The sequence below is a fragment of the Sinocyclocheilus rhinocerous genome, unplaced genomic scaffold, assembly GCF_001515625.1.
Source record: "Sinocyclocheilus rhinocerous isolate Xijiao unplaced genomic scaffold, SAMN03320098_v1.1 scaffold2, whole genome shotgun sequence".
NCBI lineage: Eukaryota > Metazoa > Chordata > Actinopteri > Cypriniformes > Cyprinidae > Sinocyclocheilus > Sinocyclocheilus rhinocerous.
The window spans coordinates 73,023-100,359 of NW_015655572.1; the positions used below are offsets into that span (position 1 = coordinate 73,023).

A 27,337-nucleotide genomic window follows, 5' to 3' on the forward strand; every position below is an offset into this window, starting at 1 on the left:
TCATTACTCCAGTCACAGGATCCTTCAGAAATCATTCTGATATTCTGATTTTCTGCTCAAAAAACATTTATTATTATTATGATGTTGAAAATAGCTATAATTTTTTCAGGTTCCTTTGATGAATAGAAAGTTCAGAAGAACAGCATTGATCTGAAATAGAAATATTTTTTAACATTATAAATGTCTTTATCATCACTTTTGATCAATTTAAAGCATCCTTGCTAAATAAAAGTGTTCATTTCTATAATTTCTTCTCCCAAAAAATAAAAATTATACTGACTCTAAGCTCTCTTTGAATGGTATAGTGTATAATGTTACAAAAGCTTTTTATTTCAGATAAATGCTGATCTTCGGATCTTTCTATTATTATATAGATTACAGAAATGTTATATCGTAATACTGTATATATATATATACAGTGGGTACGGAAAGTATTCAGACCCCCTTAAATTTTTCACTCTTTGTTATATTGCAGCCATTTGCTAAAATCATTTAAGTTAATTTTTTTCCCTCATTAATGTACACACAGCACTCATATATTTAACTCAGGTGCTGTCCATTTGTTCTGATCATCCTTGAGATGGTTCTACACCTTCGTTTGAGTCCAGCTGTGTTTGATTATACTGATTGGACTTGATTAGGAAAGCCACACACCTGTCTATATAAGACCTTACAGCTCACAGTGCATGTCAGAGCAAATGAGAATCATGAGGTCAAAGGAATTGCCTGAAGAGCTCAGAGACAGAATTGTGGCAAGGCACAGATCTGGCCAAGGTTACAAAAAAATTTCTGCTGCACTTAAGGTTCCTAAGAGCACAGTGGCCTCCATAATCCTTAAATGGAAGACGTTTGGGATGACCAGAACCCTTCCTAGAGCTGGCTGTCCGGCCAAACTGAGCTATCGGGGGAGAAGAGCCTTGGTGAGAGAGGTAAAGAAGAACCCAAAGATCACTGTGGCTGAGCTCCAGAGATGCAGTCGGGAGATGGGAGAAAGTTGTAGAAAGTCAACCATCACTGCAGCCCTCCACCAGTCGGGGCTTTATGGCAGAGTGGCCCGACGGAAGCCTCTCCTCAGTGCAAGACACATGAAAGCCCGCATGGAGTTTGCTAAAAAAACACCTGAAGGACTCCAAGATGGTGAGAAATAAGATTCTCTGGTCTGATGAGACCAAGATAGAACTTTTTGGCCTTAATTCTAAGTGGTATGTGTGGAGAAAACCAGGCACCTGTCCAATACAGTCCCAACAGTGAAGCATGGTGGTGGCAGCATCATGCTGTGGGGGTGTTTTTCAGCTGCAGGGACAGGACGACTGGTTGCAATCGAGGGAAAGATGAATGCGGCCAAGTACAGGGATATCCTGGGCGAAAACCTTCTCCAGAGTGCTCAGGACCTCAGACTGGAACTAAGGTTTACCTTCCAACAAGACAATGACCCTAAGCACACAGCTAAAATAACGAAGGAGTGGCTTCCCAACAACTCTGTGACTGTTCTTGAATGGCCCGGCCAGAGCCCTGACTTAAACCCAATTGAGCATCTCTGGAGAGACCTAAAAATGGCTGTCCACCAACGTTTACCATCCAACCTGATAGAACTGGAGAGGATCTGCAAGGAGGAATGGCGGAGGATCCCCAAATCCAGGTGTGAAAGACTTGTTGCATCTTTCCCAAAAAGACTCATGGCTGTATTAGATCAAATGGGTGCTTCTACTAAATACTGAGCATTTTTCAGTTTTTCTTTTTTAATAAATCTGCAAAGATGTCAACAATTCTGTGTTTTTCTGTCAATATGGGGTGCTGTGTGTACATTAATGAGGAAAAAAAATTAACTTAAATGATTTTAGCAAATGGCTGCAATATAACAAAGAGTGAAAAATTTAAGGGGGTCTGAATACTTTCCGTACCCACTGTATATAAAAACATTTCTGTCCCCCTCACTTCTGAAATGATCCACGCCCCTGCTTTCAGGCCATTCAACATGTAGATGAGATTTTTTTTTCTTCATCAGAACAGATTTGGAGAAAGTTAGCATTACATCACTTGCTCGCCAGTGGATCTTCTGCAGTGAATGGGTGCCGTCAGAATAATGAGAGTCCAAAAACATCACAGTAATCCATTAGTAATCCAGTGCATTAGTTAACGTCTTGTATGACGAGAAAAGCTGCATGTTTGTAAGAAAAGCAATAATATGGGTAGAGGAGTCTAAAATGTCCTTGAGTTGTTTCTTACAAACACACAGATTTTCACCTCACAAGACTGGAGTTGTGTGGATTACTTGTGAATTATTGTGATGTTTTTATCAGCTGTTTGGACTCTCATTCTGACGGCACCCATTCACTGCAGAGGATCCTTTGAGGGGCAAGTTATGTAATTTCTCCAAATCTGTTCTCATGAAGAAACAATTTCATCTACATCTTAGATGGCCTGAGGGTGAGTAAATTTGATTTTTAGGTAAACTATTCCTTTAAGAACAGAAATATGTACAGTATTAACCAAATAAATAGCATAAATAATGATTTAATCTTCATTGATTCATATTTCTGAATGCACATTTACAACATATCCACATTGCCACAATATTCCTCCTCCTGTGATACATTTCAGATGTTGGCAACTCTAGAGAGAACATTATTGTTGGAGAGAGCGTTTGATAACTGCCTCAATGCACTTGGTTGTAAATATGACATAAAAAGCAGTGATGAAGTGTTGGTTTCAAATTACTCTGCTTCTTTTTAGAAAATGCTGTTTTTTGGCAAACCTACACTGAATTGAAAACAGCTGAGCTAATGCCATGCTACTAAAAATGTAGTTAAGTTCGTAAAATTGCTACTTTTGGTTAGTTACCCCAATGCTGGTGAAGACATGCACAGTAGGCACAAACAGATCATGCTGATTAGTAATCAGCTGTTTGGACTCTCATTCTGACGGCACCCATTCACTGCAGAGGATCCTTTGAGGGGCAAGTTATGTAATTTCTCCAAATCTGTTCTCATGAAGAAACAATTTCATCTACATCTTAGATGGCCTGAGGGTGAGTAAATTTGATTTTTAGGTAAACTATTCCTTTAAGAACAGAAATATGTACAGTATTAACCAAATAAATAGCATAAATAATGATTTAATCTTCATTGATTCATATTTCTGAATGCACATTTACAACATATCCACATTGCCACAATATTCCTCCTCCTGTGATAAATTTCAGATGTTGGCAACTCTAGAGAGAACATTATTGTTGGAGAGAGCGTTTGATAACTGCCTCAATGCACTTGGTTGTAAATATGACATAAAAAGCAGTGATGAAGTGTTGGTTTCAAATTACTCTGCTTCTTTTTAGAAAATGCTGTTTTTTGGCAAACCTACACTGAATTGAAAACAGCTGAGCTAATGCCATGCTACTAAAAATGTAGTTAAGTTCGTAAAATTGCTACTTTTGGTTAGTTACCCCAATGCTGGTGAAGACATGCACAGTAGGCACAAACAGATCATGCTGATTAGTAAAAACTAATGTGTTGAGTGGCCATGCCCACACACACACACACAAAAACACACACACAAAAAAAAAACATCAGCTAATTAAGAAGTCATTAGATGCATTAGTGCAATGACCCAAAAAACAAACAACAAGAGGGAGAGGGAGGCAGAGACACGGCCCAGAATGCAGCAGTCATCATAGTGCCATCCTCTGAGACGTGCTGATGGAAATCTACTTTGCTCCCAGGGTATTACCAATATTTACACAGCGAGGAAACCAGTGCTCATCGCTGAGACTCAACATGATTTCTATTTCATGATTTCTGAGTGCAAATGGAGCCTGTTTGCATGTACTTGTTTAAAGACTTGGCCTTATTCCAGTGGAAAAATAAACAAAGGACAGTAAGTATATAAATGCATAAAATATGATACAGATAAAAGCTGTGAACAGGGGCGGTAAAAGGCCGTCTCGCGTCTTTTGCAGCACCTCGCGTGACAGGCCCTTCTAAAAATGTGATGCTCAAGTTAAACGAAGTTCAGCTTTTAAAAAACATTCCTCCCATTCCACTGGCCAAATACACATGCTTCGTGAATGGCCTAAGACTGCATGCTCATGACTTCTTTGCTGTTAGGAAACTCTGGTTTCTCTGAAATCTCATTAATTCATGTCTAGTGTGTTCACACACTTACTGTAAGAACCAATAATATTTGTGTGTGTGTGTTTTTTTTTTTCTTCTACTCCGGAGATGGTGTTAAATATGCTGTCTTTCTTCCTTTATGCAAACAACATTTATAGATTCCTCGTGTGTATTTAAAAAGAAAATGCTGCATTACCAGTCAAAGGTTTAGACACACTTGCCTGAATTTATGTTTCTCATTATATATATAAAAAAAAATTGATCTAATGCTTTATGCATAAATGCTTTAAATTTGTTTGATGGTCTGAATTATTTGTGCATACAATCATTTTATTTACAGAGCTACAGTTTTATATTTTATTTTTATTTTTTATTTTAATATATTTTAATTATTTTATTTATTTTAATTTACTTGATTTATTTTTTACATATTTTTTTTGCCATTAAAAAAAATAATAATAATATTTTTAGTTACTATATAATTCCCATACTTCCATTTGTGATGGAAATATGGGATACTAATTGAACAATAATAATGGAATAATGGAACAAATTGAAGTATGGGAATTATAATTCCCATACTTCCATTTCCATACTTCCCATACTTCCATTTGTGTTTTGCTAACTTCACTATCGATCTAACATATTGAAAACAAAAGAATGAGAAGGTGTATTCAAACTTTTGACTGCTTTGAGTTTACATGAGCTGATAGTTATACAGTTATAGAGTGGCTCACTTTTGGAGAACCTGGGTGGGTTGTCGTTGACGTCACTCAGGGTGATGTTGATGGTGGTGGTCCCTGCCAGACCCCCTAACTGTCCGCCCATGTCTTTGGCCTGGATGAGGACCTGATACAGTTCCTTCATCTCCCGGTCCATGTTGGGTAGAGCTGTCCTGATGACTCCTGCACACAAGACGAAAAAAAGTCAGACTGCGTTAATGGAAAGAAGAGACCAGAGAAAAGGAAGATAAAGGGATAGTGAGGTAAACAGAGAGTATAGATAAAGAGGCTGTGAATACAGGCAGGTATCAGTGTGTGGAGAGAATCGGATTACAGAAAAGAGGGTAAGGTGAGGAGAAGAATAGGGTTTAGACCTGAGAATGAGGCCTGCTGAGAAAGGGATGTGAATGGTAATCTAAAAGAACAGACACAATTGAGATAAGAAAATTGAGAGTGGCAAAAAAAGGAAATGGATGAAGTTCTGCTGCATTGTGGAAAAAGAAACTGAAGCAAATTGAACCTAAAGGTGTAGTGTGTCATTTCTGCGCCATTATCAGTATCCTGAAAGTCTGTCTTACCTCTCTGCATGACATACCACACTATATTTGTGCTGTTTTAGGGTTTGAATTAGTGTTTGGAGGTTATAATTTAGTCCTGCCCAATGAAATACCTGGCTGATGAGATGTTACCTACATTTTTTTTAACACCTTTATCATGGTGGTTGTGTGTCCCAGCAGGTTTTAGTCTGCGTAACACAGTGTGCTACTACACGGAACGGGTCAAGGTTAGCATGGCCCTGTTAGCCTCTGATACCACAGCCATCTGATACTAAAAAAGCCTTTTTCTCTATTATTCAATGACTATTCTCAACCTTTTCTCTGAATGTTAATATTAAAGGAATACTCAGGGTTCACTGCAAGTGAAGCAGCTTCTGGAATATAATGTTAATAACCACATATCCACATTGCCACAATATTCCTCCTCCTGTGATACATTTCAGATGTTGGCAACTCTAGAGAGAACATTATTGTTGGAGAGAGCGTTTGATAACTGCCTCAATGCACTTGGTTGTAAATATGACATAAAAAGCAGTGATGAAGTGTTGGTTTCAAATTACTCTGCTTCTTTTTAGAAAATGCTGGTTTTTGGCAAACCTACACTGAATTGAAAACAGCTGAGCTAATGCCATGCTACTAAAAATGTAGTTAAGTTCGTAAAATTGCTACTTTTGGTTAGTTACCCCAATGCTGGTGAAGACATGCACAGTAGGCACAAACAGATCATGCTGATTAGTAAAAACTAATGTGTTGAGTGGCCATGCCCACACACACACACACAAAAACACACACACAAAAAAAACATCAGCTAATTAAGAAGTCATTAGATGCATTAGTGCAATGCACCAAAAAACAAACAACAAGAGGGAGAGGGAGGCAGAGACACGGCCCAGAATGCAGCAGTCATCATAGTGCCATCCTCTGAGACGTGCTGATGGAAATCTACTTTGCTCCCAGGGTATTACCAATATTTACACAGCGAGGAAACCAGTGCTCATCGCTGAGACTCAACATGATTTCTATTTCATGATTTCTGAGTGCAAATGGAGCCTGTTTGCATGTACTTGTTTAAAGACTTGGCCTTATTCCAGTGGAAAAATAAACAAAGGACAGTAAGTATATAAATGCATAAAATATGATACAGATAAAAGCTGTGAACAGGGGCGGTAAAAGGCCGTCTCGCGTCTTTTGCAGCACCTCGCGTGACAGGCCCTTCTAAAAATGTGATGCTCAAGTTAAACGAAGTTCAGCTTTTAAAAAACATTCCTCCCATTCCACTGGCCAAATACACATGCTTCGTGAATGGCCTAAGACTGCATGCTCATGACTTCTTTGCTGTTAGGAAACTCTGGTTTCTCTGAAATCTCATTAATTCATGTCTAGTGTGTTCACACACTTACTGTAAGAACCAATAATATTTGTGTGTGTGTGTTTTTTTTTTTCTTCTACTCCGGAGATGGTGTTAAATATGCTGTCTTTCTTCCTTTATGCAAACAACATTTATAGATTCCTCGTGTGTATTTAAAAAGAAAATGCTGCATTACCAGTCAAAGGTTTAGACACACTTGCCTGAATTTATGTTTCTCATTATATTAAAAACTTTTTGGTCTAAAGCTTTATGCGTAAATGCTTTAAATTTGTTTGGTGGAATGAATAAATTGTGCCTGCAATCATTTTATTTACAGAACTACAGTTTCATATTCATAAATAGAGCTGATAGCATACTTCTGAACACGTTTCATGATGTTTTAAAAGCTTATTTTTATTTTAATTATTTATTTTAATTAATTTTAATTATTTATTTATTTATTTTTTAACATTTCGATATAATACTTCCATTCTTAATGGAAATATGGGATATTAATGGGATAACAAAGGAACAAACTGAAGTTATAATGTTAAACAAATAATAGTAATAATAATAATAATAATAAAAATATTACAGTATAATTGCCATGCTTGCATTTGATAGTTTTATTGGCATCATTATTGATCTGAAATATGGAAGAGATCAAGTGCATTCAAACTTTTGACTGATTTGAGTTTACATGAGTTGATAGTTATACAGAGTGGCTCACTTTTGGAGAACCTGGGTGGGTTGTCATTGACGTCACTCAGGGTGATGTTGATGGTGGTGGTCCCTGCCAGACCCCCTAACTGTCCACCCATGTCTTTGGCCTGGATGAGGACCTGATACAGCTCCTTCACCTCCCGGTCCATGTTGGGTAGAGCTGTCCTGATGACTCCTGCACACAGATCGAAAGAGAGCCAGACTGCGTTAATGGAAAGAAGAGACCAGAGTAAAGGACGATAAAGAGAGTATAGATGAAGAGGCTGTGAATACAGGCAGGTATCAGTGTGTGGAGAGAATCGGATTACAGAAAAGAGGGTAAGGTGAGGAGAAGAATAGGGTTTAGACCTGAGAATGAGGTCTGCTGAGAAAAGGATGAGAATGGTAATCTGAAATAGCAGACGCAATTGAGATAAGAAAATTGAGAGTGGCAAAAAAGGGAAATGGATGAAGTTCTGCTGCATTGTGGAAAAGGAAACTGAACTTAAAGGTGTAGCGTGTCATTTCTGTGCTATTATCGGTGTCCTGAAAATCTGTCTTGCCTCTCAGCATGACTGAACCCAGCTAGATTTGTGTTGTTTTATGGTTTGAATTAGTGTTTGGAGGTTATAGGTTAGTCCTGCTTCACAAAATGCACTGGCTGATGAGATGTCACCTTTGTTTTTTAACACCTGTATCATGGTGGTTGTGTGTCCCAACAGGTTTTAACACGGAACGGGTCAAGGTTAGCATGGCCCTGTTAGCCTCTGATACCACAGCCATTTAATACAAAAAAAGCCTCTTACTCTATTACTGGCTGAAATGTTGCTGTACTTGACCATTCTCAACCTTTTCTCTGACTGTTAGAATTAAAGGAATAATCAGGGTTTAATACAAGCGAAGCAGCATTAGTATGTATGTTAATAATCACAAAAATAATTTCAAAGTGGTTAGGGTTAAAGTGGGGCACTTACATTGAAAGTATAGGGGCCAATTTTTTAAAGGGTTTAAAAGCATAAATCTAAAGCTTATAATTTCATAAACGTCTTTTGACGGAACAGTGCGTTTTTTTCAGCATGAAATGGACATTTTGATAATCTTTACTTCTCTATTGTGGAGTGTGTCTGAATAAAATAGCTTCTTCATTGACAAAAAAAAAAAGTAAGGTAGGGCGTTGATGTTTTTCAAGAAAGATCACAGGCACATGACTTTGAATAAAAACAATAATGATATGCACTGATATCACTATAATATGGATAATACATTTTATGGAATATTGAGTATTATAAACACTGCTATCGACCATACAAAAATAATTGTACATTTTGATTTAATGTCTTTAATGTTAACAAAATGCAAATTGTATGTCGCTAAATACTGAATAGGTGTTAATGCAAATTAGTGCATCCATATATCACACTAACAACGATTTCTGAATGCACCATTTTTTAAAGCTTAGTTTCCAAAAATGCCTTTGGTTGAAACATGCTGGAAAAATATATGGCTATACGGTTCTTTGGGTAAGTTCTTGATATTATATCATACCCCCTCCAGAGCACATTATTGCTTCTAGGAATCAGCTGCTAAAGAAAAAGTGAAGTTCTCCAGGGTTCTTTGAAGCATCAGCACCCATATTGCTCTTAAGTTAAAGACTGTAAAACCCTTCCTGGAACCAGTACCTTTATCTTCAAGTGTTTTTCTCCAGCTGAAAGATTGAGGTCAGCCCTAAAGCTTCTGGTACTTAACAATCTTAACAAGGCAACAAAGCTAGTGTAGCAACACCTTTTCTTCCATAAAGCACAACTAATGCGTTTCCCAACGCCACAAGAAGCTTTCCCAGATCAAGAGAGCGCTTCATAGGATGAATTAGACATGGTGGCGGATGGTTAAGAAAGGCATGGACCTTCATTCAATGCCAATTTCAGATGAAACGTAAAAGGGATGTCATGTGTGATTCTCTCGGCCTGTTAAAGGATGGATCTGATTTTTGATTTCCGTTTCGCATGAGCAGATCTCTCTTTGAAGTTTGTGTGGTAATTAAATGAATAGTTCACCTAAAAATGACATTGTGTTATCATTTACTGCATGACCATTCATTTTTCTTGTATTGAAAGCAGAAATTATGCCTAAGATCTTCCTTTTTTATTTCACAGAAAGAAGAAAGAAAATTTGGAGCGATTAAATGGTGGCAAACTTTCATTTTTAGGTGAACTGTTCCTTTAAGACGTGTGTGTCCTGAGCGAGCGGCAACCTCCCGCTCTCTCTCATGAAGCCAACATGGAAGTGACCATTCTTTATAATTTTATTCAAAACTCTACTACACTCCAGAATCTGACAGACTGTGATTAGCTGTAACGTTAGGCCTGTAATTAACGTTACTTGGACTCCTAAAAAGGCTTCTCGTCTGTGCAGTGAACACCTTGAGCACCTCAGCGCCACCCACCTCCACATATATTCCTCTTTGCAATGCCTCTTTGCCCATTTTCGATTATCCGGGAGTGACGCGCTGCCAAGATGGCGACAACCGGCTCCGCCCACTTTGGGCTTCAAAAAAGCTCTTCAGAATTCAACGGGTGACGTCACGGACACTACGTCCATGTTTTTTACAGTCTATGGTCCTGAGTCTGTTTTCTCTCACGCACTGCACTCAGTGCACGTTATTGATTCCGTTATGCATTTTACCCCCTGCCTTTGTTTCCCAGCCTTCTCTCACGGCTTTTGTTTACTGTCAGTTTGTTTTGGCAGATTTTTTGATATGGCGTGGGACAAAACTAGATTTTTCTTCCTTACTAGTCATTTTATTTGTTCGGCTACAGAATGTCACCCTTTAAGCCCCCCCTCCGGGTTTGCTGATATCAGGATATTATATTTGTATTCATATATTCCTCTTTGCAATGCTTCATACTTGTACAACAGGGCCGTAACCACACCGAAAACAAGCAGGAAATGTCCGCACGTGCTCTGTGCATCAAGTTTTTCTTGCAGGTTTGTGCTTTTGCATATTGGATATTACAGCCCATTGAATGCAGGCGATGGCCATTTGTAAATTCCCATTCATTGCTGTAAACGCTCCTGAATATTGCATAACGAAGTATTCGCTGGGAAAAAATAAACATGCAGTTTATTTGCTGCATCATTTGATGATGCTACAATTCCCCCAAGCCATAAAAACAACAGAGAAATCCATTTGCTGTTACCGGGCTGACTTTATTTTCAACTCGGAGGGTTTGAAATGCAGCACCTGATTGTATAATTATAAATCTTTTCTGGCCTGTTTAGCTGACAGGATGTCCGTTACTGTTCTGCTGTTCAGAATGAATTGCAGTATATTTTGAGTTACAAATCCATTTTCTAGGCTGGCCACATTATCAAATCAAACCGCAGAGCTTATTTGTCTAATAGGGTCAATGAATGTAATTACGTTGAAACCTGTGAACTGTGAAATTAATGAGTCTTGTCTGTTGTATTACACAAACAAAACAGAGGAACTTGTTTGTTAATAGTAATTTCATTTTTTTTATGCAGCCAACATTTTTCTGTATATTTGCTATCAAATATTGAGGAGCGTTTTACCTGTTTTGGGATCCACGGAGAAGTATGGCTGGCCGTGAAGTATGCTGTACACCACCCTGGCACTGTTGCCGTATGTAGGGTCGTCTGCATCTGTCGCCATCACCTTCATCACGTATGTACCTGCACACACACAGAAGATATCATTTGTCTGTGTTAAACCGCATGAATAGATATGGGAAATGTGCTTTGGTCAAGGTTATAACTGTAATAGCATGTAGGGTTTGGCCGGGACTGGAAAACAGGCCTATACAGACACATCATTATATGCTTTGCTTATGATGGGCTGATATAAAACCAAGTATATGGCTATGTACTGATTCTTCACTGTGTTTTGATGTGTTTGAAACAGCAGTTTTTATATTACAAAGGCAGCACTTTTAAATGACCCAATAAATGACAAATCATCCGTACTAGAAAGAGCTGATGGTCACGGGTCGGTGAATCCTTGTGTTTTTCTGAATTGCAGCGCAATACTGTGCTCGACCACCTCACATTTAGCAGGAATCATGTGTGTTGTTTCTCTAATGTTATAAATGATTTGCTTTTTTATGCAAGAAAAGTTTTCTAGAACAGTTTTCTGATTTTATCCATATTGCACTCCTGCTTATGTGATATTGCTTATATATATAGAGCGTACAGTATATGATGATCTATCTATCTATCTATCTATCTATCTATCTATCGATCTATATATCTATCGTTCTATCTATCGTTCTATTGTTCTATCTTTCTATAGTTCTACCGTTCTATCGTTCGTTCTATCATTCTATCATTCTATCGTTCGTTCTATCGTTCCATCTATCGTTCTATCGTTCTATCTATCGTTCTATCGTTCGTTCTGTCGTTCTATCTTTCTATCATTCTATCTTTCTATCGTTCTATCTATCGTTCTATCGTTCTATCTTTCTATCTTTCTATAGTTCTATCATTCTATCGTTCGTTCTATCATTCTATCATTCTATCGTTCCATCTATCGTTCTATCGTTTTATCTATCGTTCCATCTATCGTTCTATCATTCTATCTATCGTTCTATCTTTCTATAGTTCTATCGTTCTATAGTTCGTTCTTTCATTCTATCATTCTATCGTTCTATCGTTCGTTCTACCATTCTATCGTTCTATCGTTCCATCTATCGTTATATCGTTCTATCTATCGTTCCATCTATCGTTCTATCGTTCCATATATCGTTCCATCTATCGCACTATCGTTTTGTCGCTCTGTCTATCTGACATTCTATCTTTTGTTCTCTTTTCATCAAATTCTTCTTTCAGCTCATTGCATTCAGTTTTTGCACTAAAAAACCCCCCAAAAAAACTCTTGTTTCCAATTTAGTATGATCTCTTCTATCAATTAAAAGTGAATATAGCAAAAGAAAAATAATACAACTGAAATGTGAATAGACCCCTCATGCATCCTTTCAGATCTCCACTACCACTTTATTTAATTTTAGCTAGTGATTCATATCTATAAGTGAAAGCATTCTGAAATTACATTTACATGAATCACAAACTCACTTCTATATGAAATTGATTTTTTCCCCTAGTTTATGTATAAAGAATGCATGAGGGGTCTGTTAAAAACATATGGTTAAAAGTTAACAATCCACAACATGGAACTATTAATGCTTGTAAAGACTACTGCAGTCCACTTTGATTAAATAATGTGATCAATTTAGACTAGATCGGAAAGTATATATGCACCACTTACATTATTGTAACATGCTTTAGTTTAGAAATGCTCTCTGATTTTGATTCTAGTGCACTTCTGTTCTTTATCTAATTGACAGCAGGCTTTTGTTACTGGCTTAATCGAGATATCAGTCGAATCTGTCCATTGTCTGCACCGTCTCTTTATTATCATAGTGTCCTGCCGCTAATGGCTAGTGATGGTTGTACAAATATTAAAAAGCACATATTCAGTAAACAGTTTTTTGTAATCATATTTGAAGAGAATATGAACATATTCAGAATTGTGGAAATGATTGGTTAATAGTATTATATGAATATTACATCCTGCCCCCAAAGCCTTGATTACTGCAAAGCAAACACCAATTTGGAGGTTAAGAAAGATACTATTTTTATATGTTACACTTTTTTGTTTAGAAGAACATGCACTGCAGAATTGTGCACAACAAGAACAGGCATATTTCATTAAAGTACATAGGGTCATTTGTGATTATTTATCTTTTGTGAAAACACTCAAACCGCAAGTAGAGTGAATTATCACAGTGTACTGTCTGAAACAAGAAAATAAACTTGAAGGCCTTGGAGGAGAGAGACAGAGCGAAAAAAACAAATGGAACCGAGAGGTAATTGTACAGATTTTAAATCAAGGCCATTTCCCAATGGAAGTCCTTTTCAACCAGCTGATGCAATTACTTTTTTTTTTTGAGTTCTCTCAGCACACATCGATATGCGTTCAGATTGTTCTGGCCTCCACACAGAGGTGAAAACAGAGATGTGAAAAGCATTAAAAACCCATACAGTTCCAGTCCTTTAAGTGACCTCCAAATTAGACAGTCACAGGCTGTCAGAGTGAAATTCTGTAACCCAATGGAAAATACATCCAGAGTCAAGAAACATGGGTAAAGCGTCTCTTGTTTGTTAACAGCATGACTCCGTTATGCCTTTGTGGTGGCAGCAGCCACAATCGAAATCACACAGACGTCTGCAGAATAGGTCTATAGCTTCAATAGGGACTATGGTGCACTTATAAACCGGTCTATTCACATTTCGCTATCTGAGATCATGAGTAGCTGTGATTCAGCTGGGAAGGGGAGGGTTTCATTTCATTTCTTTGCCATTCAGATCAAGGAAAAGGCAATCTCAAAGCGAATTACCCTGATCTGTCATCCTCAGGGAAAGCAACATGAAAAGGGCTTTGGTGCTGGATAGGGCATGTAGTTTATTACGCTCGACACCGAATCGTATGTCAGACTTTACCTTATTTATTTCTTTTGTTTATCTGAATATATGCCTGGAATTTCCATCATTTTCAGAACCTCTTTAAACTCATAAGTTTAATTTGAAAATGCTTTAATCTAAACAAAACTGCCGCGTGCTTTCTGCTTAACAGATGAAAGGCTATTTAATCAGTGATATTCTGTACGGTGTGTTGTAACGTAAGTGGTTTCTCACCTGCAATTTTCATTTTAACAGTATCAGGTTTTGTAAGATGTAATTAAACTTTCTATGCACTCTGCATTTCCAACTGTTTTATCCTCAGATACATTCAAGAGTGTGAAGACGAATTACCCTGATCTGTCATCCTCAGGGAAAGCAACATGAAAAGGGCTTTGGTGCTGGATAGGGCATGTAGTTTATTACGCTCGACACCGAATCGTATGTCAGACTTTACCTTATTTATTTCTTTTGTTTATCTGAATATATGCCTGGAATTTCCATCATTTTCAGAACCTCTTTAAACTCATAAACTTTAATCTGAAAATGCTTTAATCTAAACAAAACTGCCGCGTGCTTTCTGCTTAACAGATGAAAGGCTATTTAATCAGTGATATTCTGTACGGTGTGTTGTAACGTAAGTGGTTTCTCACCTGCAATTTTCATTTTAACAGTATCAGGTTTTGTAAGATGTAATTAAACTTTCTATGCACTCTGCATTTCCAACTGTTTTATCCTCAGATACATTCAAGAGTGTGAAGATATCAACTGGATTATGCAGCAGTAATGCAACGCAGTAATAACTTGTGCATTATTTTAATTTAGACAGGTCTTTATTCTATAATTAAGTATTTTGAGTTAATTACCTTTCTTGAGTGTAAAATCCCCATGGCTTGATATATTATATATACACTATAAACACTATCATGTTTATTTAAAAATTATATTTATATATATATATATATATATTGTATGGTTACTTTTTTTATTTAGATATTTTGATGCACTGAATTACAATGGAACATCATTTCACCCATATTTTGACATTTTATTTACACAAACATTAAAGTAGACATTTTACTTGCATTTAATATGCTTTCTGTGCATGTAAAATCACTTTTGTAAATTTAATTTGAAGCAGACACCAAAACGGGACATCTTATCTTTGACCCATATGTATAGTAGCATTCAGTGTGCCATTATTTTTACTTTATGATAATATGTGGTTACACTTTATTTTAAGGTGTCATTGTTACAGTGTAATTATACATTTAAGAACTGAGTAATATTAATTAACTACATGCAATTAATATATGGTTAGTGTTAGGGTTACTTGCTTGTAATTATGCATAATTTATTTTTATTATAATAGTAAGAATATTTGTAACGTGTAACAAGGACACCTTAAAATAAAGTGTTAACTAATATTTTAGTTCTACTACTACGACTACTACTACTACTACTAAATTAAAGTAATTCGTTTTGCCTTTTTTGGAAGTATAATAGCACACAGATGACCTCAAAGTTAATAGACATGGATTAAAATTCAATGGACTTTAAAATTTCAGATTTTTTAAGTGTGATAGTTTTTTTTTTCAGCACTGCTCTCTGCAACCACAGGGAGCCACTTAAATAGACCAACTTAATTACATGCTACAACAGACCACTCAACAGTAAAGACACTTGTGTAGTATAGCAAAAGTTAATTATACACACATATAGGGCAGATGGAGACAAAAACGTAATTGTAATATTTTAAGATAACCTCATGTTGTTTCTTGTTTTCTTCCATATCATTGTATGCAGATCCTGAGATATGGTCAAGACTAAATTTTGGATTAAAATGCTGTTCCAGTGTCAACAAAATATGTTGACCTAGGAACACATCTAACTCGGCAAAATCAGGACGTGCATCATTGTATAGCAATGTTGAAGCACAACAGACGTCTTATCAGACACTTATGGATTATGAACAGTTCCGCTGAATTTTGCTTACCCTAAAATAGTCTCTGAATGCTTTAATTTAATTTAATTTAATTTAATTTAATTTGTCTGAATTGTTCCACTCTGCTGAAGAATAAGCTTCATTGTGCCATGTTTGTAAAAATGATATGGAAATGTATAGACTTGTTAATGGTTTCAATATTTGATATGTTTTAATAGCATGCAATGAAGGCAAACAACAACTGTGGGCCCTTTTCTCATGTTTGCAACTAAACTGGTTAACAAGCGAGCTTTCTTCTGTGCCCTTGTCTATCATTTTGACTATAAGTCTGTGAAGTATCCAGTTAAATGTTATATAACACAAAGCAAGCAGCACTTCATTGACCATCATGTTTGCAGTGAACATAGCGTCATATTACATCGCTCCCCAGCGTGGCCTCAGGGATTGATGCATCGTCTGCAATCATATTTGACATCCAAATAATGGAGGCCATTATGACTTTAACAAGCTCTGCAATGTGTTCCATGAATGCAAGAGGATAGCGCTACATTGATCTGCTAGTAGTTATAGCGATTGGATTAACTTCTGGCCGGCCTTTTTAGAGAAGCAGAGACAGTAACAAAATAAGATCCCGCTGCCATCATCACCCAGAGCTGATGCCTTGGTGAAATAATCAGTAATACAATCAAGGTTTCTACCATGTGAGATGAGGAATCCTACTAGGGCTGTGTAATCCAGTTTGCTGGGGATTTGGAGCCCATGCACTTCTCATTATCTGACAGCACACAGCAATGTCTGGATTAGCTCCCCTCTCCCACACCAATGAATATTTGGCAAACTCCATAACATGTGGAAAAAACATAACCTCCAGCATCCCTCGCTGTAACACGGTGACAGTCATCCTTATAACATTTAGGCTTCATTGATTGGCTTCCACTTTCTTTCTTTCTTTCTTTCTTTCTTCTTTTTATTTCTTCTTTTTTTGGAATTTTTACAATTTAATTTAATTTTAGTGTAGTTTTGCTCCTACAGTTGTTTGCATTGTTCCACTATTTTATTTTATTTTATTTTATTTTATTTTATTCAACTGAACATAGCGTCATATTACATCGCTCCCCAGAGTGGCCTCAGGGATTGATGCATCGTCTGCAATCATATTTGACATTATGATTAAGAATATTTGTCCAAATAATGGAGGCCATTATGACTTTAACAAGCTCTGCAATGTGTTCCATGAATGCAAGAGGATAGCGCTACATTGATCTGCTAGTAGTTATAGCGATTGGATTAACTTCTGGCCGGCCTTTTTAGAGAAGCAGAGACAGTAACAAAATAAGATCCCGCTGCCATCATCACCCAGAGCTGATGCCTTGGTGAAATAATCAGTAATACAATCAAGGTTTCTACCATGTGAGATGAGGAATCCTACTAGGGCTGTGTAATCCAGTTTGCTGGGGATTTGGAGCCCATGCACTTCTCATTATCTGACAGCACACAGCAATGTCTGGATTAGCTCCCCTCTCCCACACCAATGAATATTTGGCAAACTCCATAACATGTGGAAAAAACATAACCTCCAGCATCCCTCGCTGTAACACGGTGACAGTCATCCTTATAACATTTAGGCTTCATTGATTGGCTTCCACTTTCTTTCTTTCTTTCTTTCTTTCTTCTTTTTATTTCTTCTTTTTTTGGAATTTTTACAATTTAATTTAATTTTAGTGTAGTTTTGCTCCTACAGTTGTTTGCATTGTTCCACTATTTTATTTTATTTTATTTTATTTTATTTTATTCAACGTTTGTTTGCATTGTTCCACTATACTGAAGAATACATTTCCCAATTGTATGCCAACTATCATCAAGGCTTCATTGATTGGCTTCCATAGTTTAAAACGGTGACTTTATTGATTGATTTATTTTCTTTATTTATATTTTATTTAATGTTAGTTTAGTGTACTTCAGTTTTGCTCCAAGGTTTGTTTACATTGTTCTATTATGCTGAAGAATAACCTTCAATATACCAGTTTTGTGACACAGTGACCATCCTTGTAAACCTTTTTATTTTATTTTATTTTATTTTAGCTCCGACTTTTTCTTGCATAATTCCACTGTGTTGAAGAATAACCTTCAATATGCCAATTTTGTAAAAATGATATGGATTTTTTGTCTTATACCTAACATTAAACAATACAGCAATCCTGTTTAAGTTGCATAAATCATTAGTCCAGGTTAATGTAGCATGAACAAACATGAATTATATTAATATTACAAACAAATATAATATATAGTAATCAAATAATATATTATTTATAGATTATAATAATGAATATAATTTTTTATTTATAAATTAACATTATTCTAGAATAATAAATGCTGTAAAATGATTTTTCATTGTTAGTTCATGATTCATTAACTAAAGTTAATGAATTCAACCTTATTCCATTATTTCCATAAATGAATGAATTAATGAAAAATCAGGGAAAGATCTTAATGGGCTTCTTACCCACAGGTGACATCTCAGGTACACTAGCCGTGTAGGGACCTTCCAGGAACTTTGGCTCATTGTCGTTGATGTCCTGCACCTTGATGACAAACTCTGACTCTGGTTCCAGCGGTCGGTTGGTCTCGATGTTCACCGCTTGAGCTCGTAGCGTGTAGTAAGGCTTCTCCTCTCGATCCAGACTGCGTAAAGCATGTATGTCCCCGGTGATCTGGTCGATGGTGAAGATGGTTCCAGCGCCCTCGCCTGAGAGAGTGTATTTCACTGCGCTTTGCCCTTTATCCAAGTCAGTGTGTAACTAAAGAGACATAAAGAAGAATATGTCATATGCATCTAGAATACACTGAGTGATCAAAATTTTGTAAAATCACCATAGTGGTATATTTGATGAAGTTAAGCGGAGTTGCAAAACATTGCCTTATTTTCCCAAAATATTACTAAGTATTATTAAAATAATAATATTTTAAAAAATATTTAAAAGTTGTTTCAGAATAGTGGAAGAGAGCATTGCATTTAATTGAAGCATGCTATAAATTACAAAATGTAATAATTGCCAGTGATGGCAGATTACAGTATTTAGATAAGAATAGCCTGTATGATGTTTACATTAAGAGTCTGGAAGTTTATAATGTAATTATTCCTGACAGAAAACTTTAGTGTTTAGTCGTTGACTTCACATTTAGGCATACTTAAAATATTTCCTTTGATTTGAACTCTGAGGATCTGAGTTGCTCTGTTAGCCTGCAGGTAGATGAACCTGACCCAAATCTATCTGCACAACACAGTCTTTTTTTTCACTTTGCCCAAATCCCCCTTTTTATTTTTTATTTGTTCCCCTGATTTCCTGCCCTCAAGCTAGATTTTACAGCAGACTTCTCATATTTTGTTTGTCGAGCTAGACTTGGAGAAAAAAAAGAAGACTCTAAAATTGACTGATGGTGGCACAATTCTGATTTTGAGTAGTTTTGATCATATTTTCAGTTTTAATCCATTTCTATGGCCACCAGATTTTTATGAATGTACTTCCTTTTTATTAATGATTTGAAATTTTAATAGAATTTTCCACACACATGATTTTTATTCTGAAAATAAATGTATTTCTTTCTTTCTTTCTTTCTTTCTTTCTTTCTTTCTTTCTTTCTTTCTTTCTTTCTTTCATCCATCCATCCATCTATCTGCAGTTACATGCATTTAATTCTGGTTTCAATTCTACATTCAAACCGACACCGCATTTGCTATCTCATAAATTCCGATTCAGTTCAATCCAATTCCATTTGAATTAAGGTGAATTGCATTTGAACACAGACAAATCAATACTATTGTTCATTAATTTGATAGCATATCAGCGCTGTACTGTGTTATTAATCATATGCATGTCTCTCATCTGAGGAAGCATCAATCAAAGATTGTGCCGAAGTTGTTGAGAGAGTCAAGTTTAAAAAAGCTTTTGTTTTTCCCAATCTGCATAATATCTAGAGCACACCATAAATCAAAAAGAGAGCTTTAATTATCAGACTGCTTTATTGTCATATAGGCCTATCTGCACATTCAGAAATGAATGAAAAGAAAGAGAATAGAGGTATGCAAAAGAAAAGAAGAGCTAAAACTCAGCAATCAATCCAGTAATAACTAGAAGTGGAAAAGTTAGGTGATACTAATTAAAATTTGAATTAGCAAAACAATAGCAATCAATTACACAAAGGGATTCATGTGCTGACTGGGTCCTTGAGAAACCTCACAAATATCCATGCAGAACTGGTGAGAACATCTTCTCTCTCTCTCTCTCTCTCTCTCTCTGATAATAAGTTCAGGAAGCTGGACTAAGCGGCCTTCCCAGACTCATTACGCTCTCAGAAGAAACACTTGCTCTTATTTTTTCACAAACATAACAAGTTCAAACCGTTTAGCATAAACTGACAAGCACAGGAGAGTGATAAAGTGAGAAATATGTTTACATGCAAATTTCTGCCAAATCAGAAAAAAAAACAGCAGAGGATATATACAGTAGAAAGCATGGAGAGGATGAGTGTATACTAAGATGTCTGTTGCCTGTTAGACATATTCATACACACCATTTATGAATGTTTGTAATTTGATTTGTTTAGGAATTTTGACCTTTTAAAAACTTTTAAAGGTATTTTAAGAATATTTGTGAATATTTAATATTACATAGGAGTTCTTTAAAGTGAAAAAGTTAATAGTATTAATTTGATTTGGGTAAGCTCTTTTTTTATTTATTTATTTATTTTTAAATAATATTTTCATGCTTAAGGAATGGTTCACCCAAAAATGAAAGATTTGCTAAAGACATTTACTTATCCTGAGGCCATACAAGATATAGATACATTTATTTCTTCATGGGAACATATTTAGATATTTTTTTTGTTATTACTTGCTCACCAGTGGATCCTCTGCAGTGAATGGGTGCCGTCAGAATGAGAGTTCAAACAGCTGATTAAAAACATCACAATAATCCACAAACCATCAGTTAATATCTTGTGAAGTGAAAAGCTGCGTTTTTAACTTCAGACCATTGCTTCTGGCAAATATATGTGTCCTCCGTTCATAATATTACTTTGTCATCTTGTCTGAATGAGAGAAATATGCACAGATCAAGCACCGTTTACAAGCAAAAACAGTCCAAAAGAGTTCTAAACAAATATGTCTGTGAATTTTGATGCCGGAGTTCAACAGGTGATGCACTTTTTTTTACTGGAGGAAGCATTATTATGGATTATGGACTCGATTTTCAATTTTTTTAAACAAACATACAGCTTTTCACTTCACAAGACATTAACTGATGGACTGGAGTCATGCGGATTACTTGTGGATTATTGTGATGTTTTTATCAGCTGTTTGAACTGTCATTTTGACGGCACCCATTCACTGCAAAGGATCTGTTGAGCTAATGATATAATGATACATCTCTTCTAATCTCTTCAGATGAAGAAACAAACTCATCTACTTCTTGGATGGCCTGAGGGTGAGTACATTTTAAGCAAATTTTCATTTTTGGGTGAACTATTCCTTTTAATAGAACTCTGTGCATATTATGTGCATTTAAAAAAAAAAATTGCAATTGTGATTTACCTAATGAGATAATGCTAATTTCTGAAGCATGCTTAAATATAAATACTTTTATTTCAACAAATAGAAAGTTACATTGCAAATCTAAGGCTTCACACATATCTGCTTAACAACTTCTTTGCAAATAGTGCAAGTATACAGAAAGGCTTAGACCTCTATTATGCTATTCTCAGCTTAAATGTCTCGAGTAAAGATAAGCACTGGGTTTTATGTGTTATTGTCTCAGTCAACAGGTGCTGAGAGAGCAACAGTCAAATACTTGCCTCCTCTCACAATAGGGACAATTAGAGGCCTGTTCTACCGCCTGCGGATTCAATAGGGTCCTAATATACTGGATGAATAAATAAAGGCTCTATTATCATTCTGAGCCATAAGCGAAGAATCAACCTGTCAAAATTACTTCTTCAGCAGTCTTTTTAGTGGTTACACAACCAGTAATTTTATTAAAGCTGTAATTCCTTCAGAGATTATCAAGAGAAGACTTTTAAAAATATGTTTGCCTGATATTTATAGTGTTTTTTTCCACTAAGCCCTGACCAGATCTCCTTGATCTATTAGTGTGCTTTCCGTGTGGTTTATAACCTCAGCTCTCTACATTACATATGTGTTTCTGCGCTGTGTGTGTGTGTGCATGATCATACGGTTCGCTACATGGTGTCTGGCCAGTAATTAAATGCATGTTTGGTTTGCAAAGGAAGTGTCAGCTCCATGACTGGATATTTCCTACACACCAGGATACCGAAACCCCTTGAGGACCAGCGTTCCCGCACACTCGCTGCATGCTAATATAGTCAGACCGGGCCTAAACACTCAGCCAATTCAGTTAAATAAATACATTCCCCAGTGTGCAACGACTGCAAGGAGTCTGAGGAAACCAGCACTAGAGTCATTTACTCCAAACCCGTGTGCATATGTGTTTATGGATCTGTTTATGTGTTTATGGATGTGAAAAGGCAGATATCTGTGCAAGAGGATAAATATACATCTCTATGTGTGTGTGTGTGGTATAGATCCATTAGGGGTGTGCGGTGTGATTTAAATATTCCATAATATGTGGATTTTATTTTTTTTTTTAAATCACAGTATACAGTATGTGTATGCATGCATATATATATATATATATATATATATATATATATATGCATACTGTGATTTAAAAAAAAATCCACATATGATTTTGGTATAATTGGATATATAATATAATATCCTGGATATTATATGGATTATTTTTTTTTTTAACATATACAAAGTCTCTGTGCTCGATAAGGATGCATTTATTTAATTTTACTATAATAAAAACAGTAATATTTTGAAATATTATTACAATTTGCATTAACTTTTTTTCTATTTTAATATATTTTAAAATGTAATTTATTCATGTGATGCAAAGCTGAATTTTCAGCATCATTACTCCAGTCTTCATTGTCACATGATCCTTCAGAAACATGCTGATTTGATGCTCAATTTTTACTGATGCTCAGTTATTAATAAATGTGCTCAGCTATTTATAATGGTTTTTATTATCAAGTTTTTGCTGCTTAATATTTTTGTGGAAACTGATACATTTTCTTTCAGGATTCTTTGATGAATAAAACATTATGAGGAACAGCATTTACTTAAAACAGAAATCTTTTGGAACATTAAACCATATTCATAAATGGGTGTGTTTAGATCAGGATGTGTGTTTTACATGCATCATGTCTGTAGTGTTGACAACAATAGGAGAACGGAAGCGGGTCTGTGTTTGTTTTTTTACCGTATGTGTGTTTTTGGGCAGATGCTGCATTAGCCACAGTGTTTGTATTTTGTGTTTGTCACATTTCTGGTGGTCTGGGGCGCAGATTCACTGGAAAACTGTGAAAGCGGTCTCACACTCCTGTAGTTTGTCGTACAGTTCGCTGTTTGATTACGTGGTACAGAAAGAAAGCGTGAGAGAGTTTTTTGAGAGCTTGCTCACGAGGTGGAATACTGATGTGCCTGTGTGTGTGTCTGTGTGTGTGTGTGTTTTATGAAACAAACACACCAGCCCCAACAGATGGAGACAGTCTCAGGTGGATAAACGGCTGATCTAATCACAAGCAATTAAGGAATACTACATTGTATTTCCGCATCAAAACTGCAGCAACACACTTACATAACAACTAGAACAAAAGAAAAGCTGCGTATAAACAAACAATCAAAGTCCGTCAGGCTCAAAGGACAAATCTGACAGTAGCTTTTCAAATTACTGCACGTGCTGTGATGACAACCAAAACACAAGAGCACACATTTTTTTGTTCTGGGCTGTTTTCTCAATATTTTCTTACATAACTGTCCCTTTATTTGTTTATTTATTTAACAATGGACACTTTTCCCTTCAGGACTTTTAGACAAAGTCTTTTACACTTTTCACTCTCTGAGTTAATTTGTTTAAAGGGATAGTTCACCCACAAATTAAATTTCTGTCATTAATTACTCACCCTCATGTCGTTTCAAACCTGTAAGACCTTCATTCATCTTTGGAACACAAATTAAGATATTTTTGATGGAATCTGAGAACTGTCTGACCTTGCATAGACAGCAATACAACTGAAATGTTCCCAAGTCCAGAGACGTAGCAAGGAGATCGGTAAAATAATCCATGTGACATCAGGGGTTCAACTGTAATTTTACGAAGTCCTACGTTGTTGTGATTTGATCTGAATGAAAACAGCGTATGCGTGTGACGCAGCGGACACAGAACAGCATACGCTGTTTATGTCCAGCGGATATTCTCCAAAATGGTGCTACAGGGTGATACGGAGGAGAAGAATTGTTGAATAAAGTCGTTTTTTTTTTTTCTTTTTTCTTTGCATACAAAAATTATTCTCGTAGCTTCGTAAAATTATGGTTGAACCCCTGATGTCACATGGATTATTTTACAGATCTCCTTGCTACGTCTCTGGACGTGGGAATATTTCAGTTGTATTACTGTCTATGCAGGGTCAGACAGCTCTCAGATTCCATCAAAAATATCTTAATTTGTGTTCCGAAGATGAACGAAGGTCTTACGGGTTTGAAACGACATGAGGGTGAGTAATTAATGACAGAATTTTTGGGTGAACTAACCCTTTAAATTTACCCTGATTTTTCTTAGTTTTTTGGCTTATATTTAATCTCAAGTGCTTCACTATGTTGTTGCCTTGGTAGTACACCAATTTTTGAAAAACATATTAGGAGCAAAATTGTTAGTCATGGTGGAAGTGGCATCACAACTAGGGGAAGGCATAAATAGTTAAACGTTTTTGAATAATTTGAAATTATTTAGATGTACAGATTTATAGCTTTAAAACCATACTTATACATTACATTATATGATTATTTTCACAACCTTTTTTTTTTTTTTTTCATGTTTTAATTAATGTCTGTTTTGGGGACAATACAATATGTGCATAAAAGGCATGTAAAAAGTTGCCCTCAGCCAAAAAAAAAAATGTTTTGTGTACATTGCCATTCAAAGGTTTGGGGTCAGCATGCTTTTTTATTTAATAAATTAATCATTTGTATTTTGTGAGGATGAAATACATTTAATCAAAAGTGAAATATGATGTTACAAAAAAAATCGATTTCAAATGAATGCCCTTATAGTTTACACTTTCTACATGCATAGATGGTTTTCACAAATATTTTAAGCAGCACAACTGTTTTCAACATCGATAATAAGAAATGCTTCTTGAACAGAATCTCAGCATATTAGAATGATTTCTGAAGGATCATTTGACTGAAAACTGGTTTAATGGCTGCTGAAAATTCAGTTTTGCACCACAGGAGTGAATTGCATTTTAAGATGTAGTTTTATTGTATTTTTGGTCAAATAACTGTATCCTTGATAAGCATGAGATTTATTTCAAAAGCATTTAAACATTTTTACATATCCCAAACTTTTGAATGGCAGAGTACATGATATGCCGTGAAACTTCTTCCGTAAAAATTATAATTGTGATCACTGATGGCTGACATCAGTGACATCTGTGCGAACATGCAACAAATCAGCCTGGTTGCCGTAGTGATATTTAGCATTTTAATAATGTGCAATTAATAAAAAGTACCAGCTTGCAATTAATTAACTGATGCAAGATAGCCATGCTTTAATGCTTCTACACATGACAGATGAACACGGCTTATATCTAAATTATGCCAGAAATATGGATCATAGTTCAAAATATGAATAAGGTATATGAACAAGTTGAAGGAAAAGTGTTAAAAAGCTATTTTACTTTCAAGCCAGTAATATCAGCTCACTCTGAATTCATCTGGCCTCAATGCAAGGAGCGAGCGATACTGCTAGGAACATTAGCGTTTTTTAACTATCTCCAGTGCACTTCAAGCAGAAATCTCATTATTATAAAAGTTGGATTAAAATATGTGGAAGGTAATATTGGCAGTGCAGATAAATTACATCATTATTCCCTTTTTCCTTAACCAATCTGTGCCAGCGCATTCGTCATCTGTGTCATACGTTAACACCGCAAATGTCTTCTATTCTAAATGCGTTCAGAATGGGCCGCTGTATTGCTAGCATTTCACATGCATAATTTGGGGCCGAGTTATCCATACAAATGACTTCACATCTGCAGAATTAGTTTGGCATCAGGTTTTTGTGAGCTAAACGGCACAAGCTTTGGGAGGGGTGAGGTTACTGCAGCCTGACTGTTTCTGGGGTGTTGGATTATTGTGGTGCTTCGGTTCCTGCATGCAACCGACAGCATTTTCTGGTCATTTTGGATCGTAGTTCTTCAAATGTAATCATGAGTTGGATTAAGTAACCTTTAAACTGGATTCACCACAATATTGAAGGCATTGGTTGTCTCCACAGTGTCTGTTATGAAGGATTGCGTATCGCACAATGCTGCACATGGACGTCATGGAGATGTCATGTTGAGAGCTATTGAATAACATGTTTTCTATAGAAACCAATTGTAACTAGAACAATTACACAAGATAAAGTTGTGATTAATGTTGGATTGACAACAATAGACAATAAGCATTGAGTTTTGAAGGCTACATTCCCCTTGTATATTCTGAGGACTTCTGTTATGGTATTGTATGGATGAATTGATAGAAGTTTGCAATAGGGCTATAAGTATAGACAATTTAAAGGACTAGTATATGTTCCACTACAGGAAAACCTGACTGTAACATTATTGTGGTTTTCAATGGAAGTCTTTTTTTCTTTTGAAGTCATCCATCCATCCATCCAGTAAATACACCTTCATACTTTGTCCATCCATCCATCCGTCCATCCATCAATCCATCCAGTAAATACACCTTCATACTTTGTCCATCCATCCATCCGTCCATCCATCAATCCATCCAGTAAATACACCTTCATACTTTGTCCATCCATCCATCCATCCATACATACAGTAAATACACCTTCATACTTTGTCCATCCGTCCATCCATCCAGTAAATACACCTTCATACTTTGTCCATCCATCCATCAGCCTCATCCGTTAGAAAATATATAAGTCATAACAGACTGTGCTGAGTTTGGTGGATTCTTCTTAAAGACTTTGTAGTCAGCGGGTGTTGCAGTGCTTCAGTCCAAAAGAAGTTAAATAAAAAGCGCCCTCCATAAAAAAAAAGTGTCTCACACGGCTCCGGGGGGGGTGAACAAATGCCTTCTGTAGCGAATCGATGCGTTTTTGTAAGAAAAATATCCATATTCAAAACATAATAATCACTTCAATCTAGCTTGCGCTCACTGTTGTACAATGGAATCAGTTCCAGGCGGATGACGTATGGATGTCGGCTTTGTGCATGCGCCGCTCAGAAGTGACGCACGCGGAAGTGCAGGGGAGAGATCAAAACAAAACAACGGTCACTAATTAGAAGTACAAAACGAGGATTTGTAAAGAAGAATGTTGGAGGAT

The 27,337-nt window shown here is 36.2% G+C and overlaps 1 protein-coding gene across 1 annotated transcript in view; it reads right to left on the reverse strand.

The window, feature by feature from the left end:
• Positions 1-22,225, reverse strand: part of LOC107718535 (cadherin-12-like) — a 78,449-nt gene extending 56,224 nt beyond the window's left edge. The window contains exons 1-4 of the mRNA XM_016525633.1: positions 22,184-22,225; positions 18,361-18,655; positions 11,012-11,131; positions 7,467-7,634 (exon numbers count right to left, since the gene is read on the reverse strand). Of these exons, the coding sequence (XP_016381119.1) occupies positions 7,467-7,634; positions 11,012-11,131; positions 18,361-18,655; positions 22,184-22,225 (625 nt within the window). The remainder of the gene's footprint in view (positions 1-7,466; positions 7,635-11,011; positions 11,132-18,360; positions 18,656-22,183) is intronic.
• Between the last annotated feature and the right edge of the window lie 5,112 nt (positions 22,226-27,337).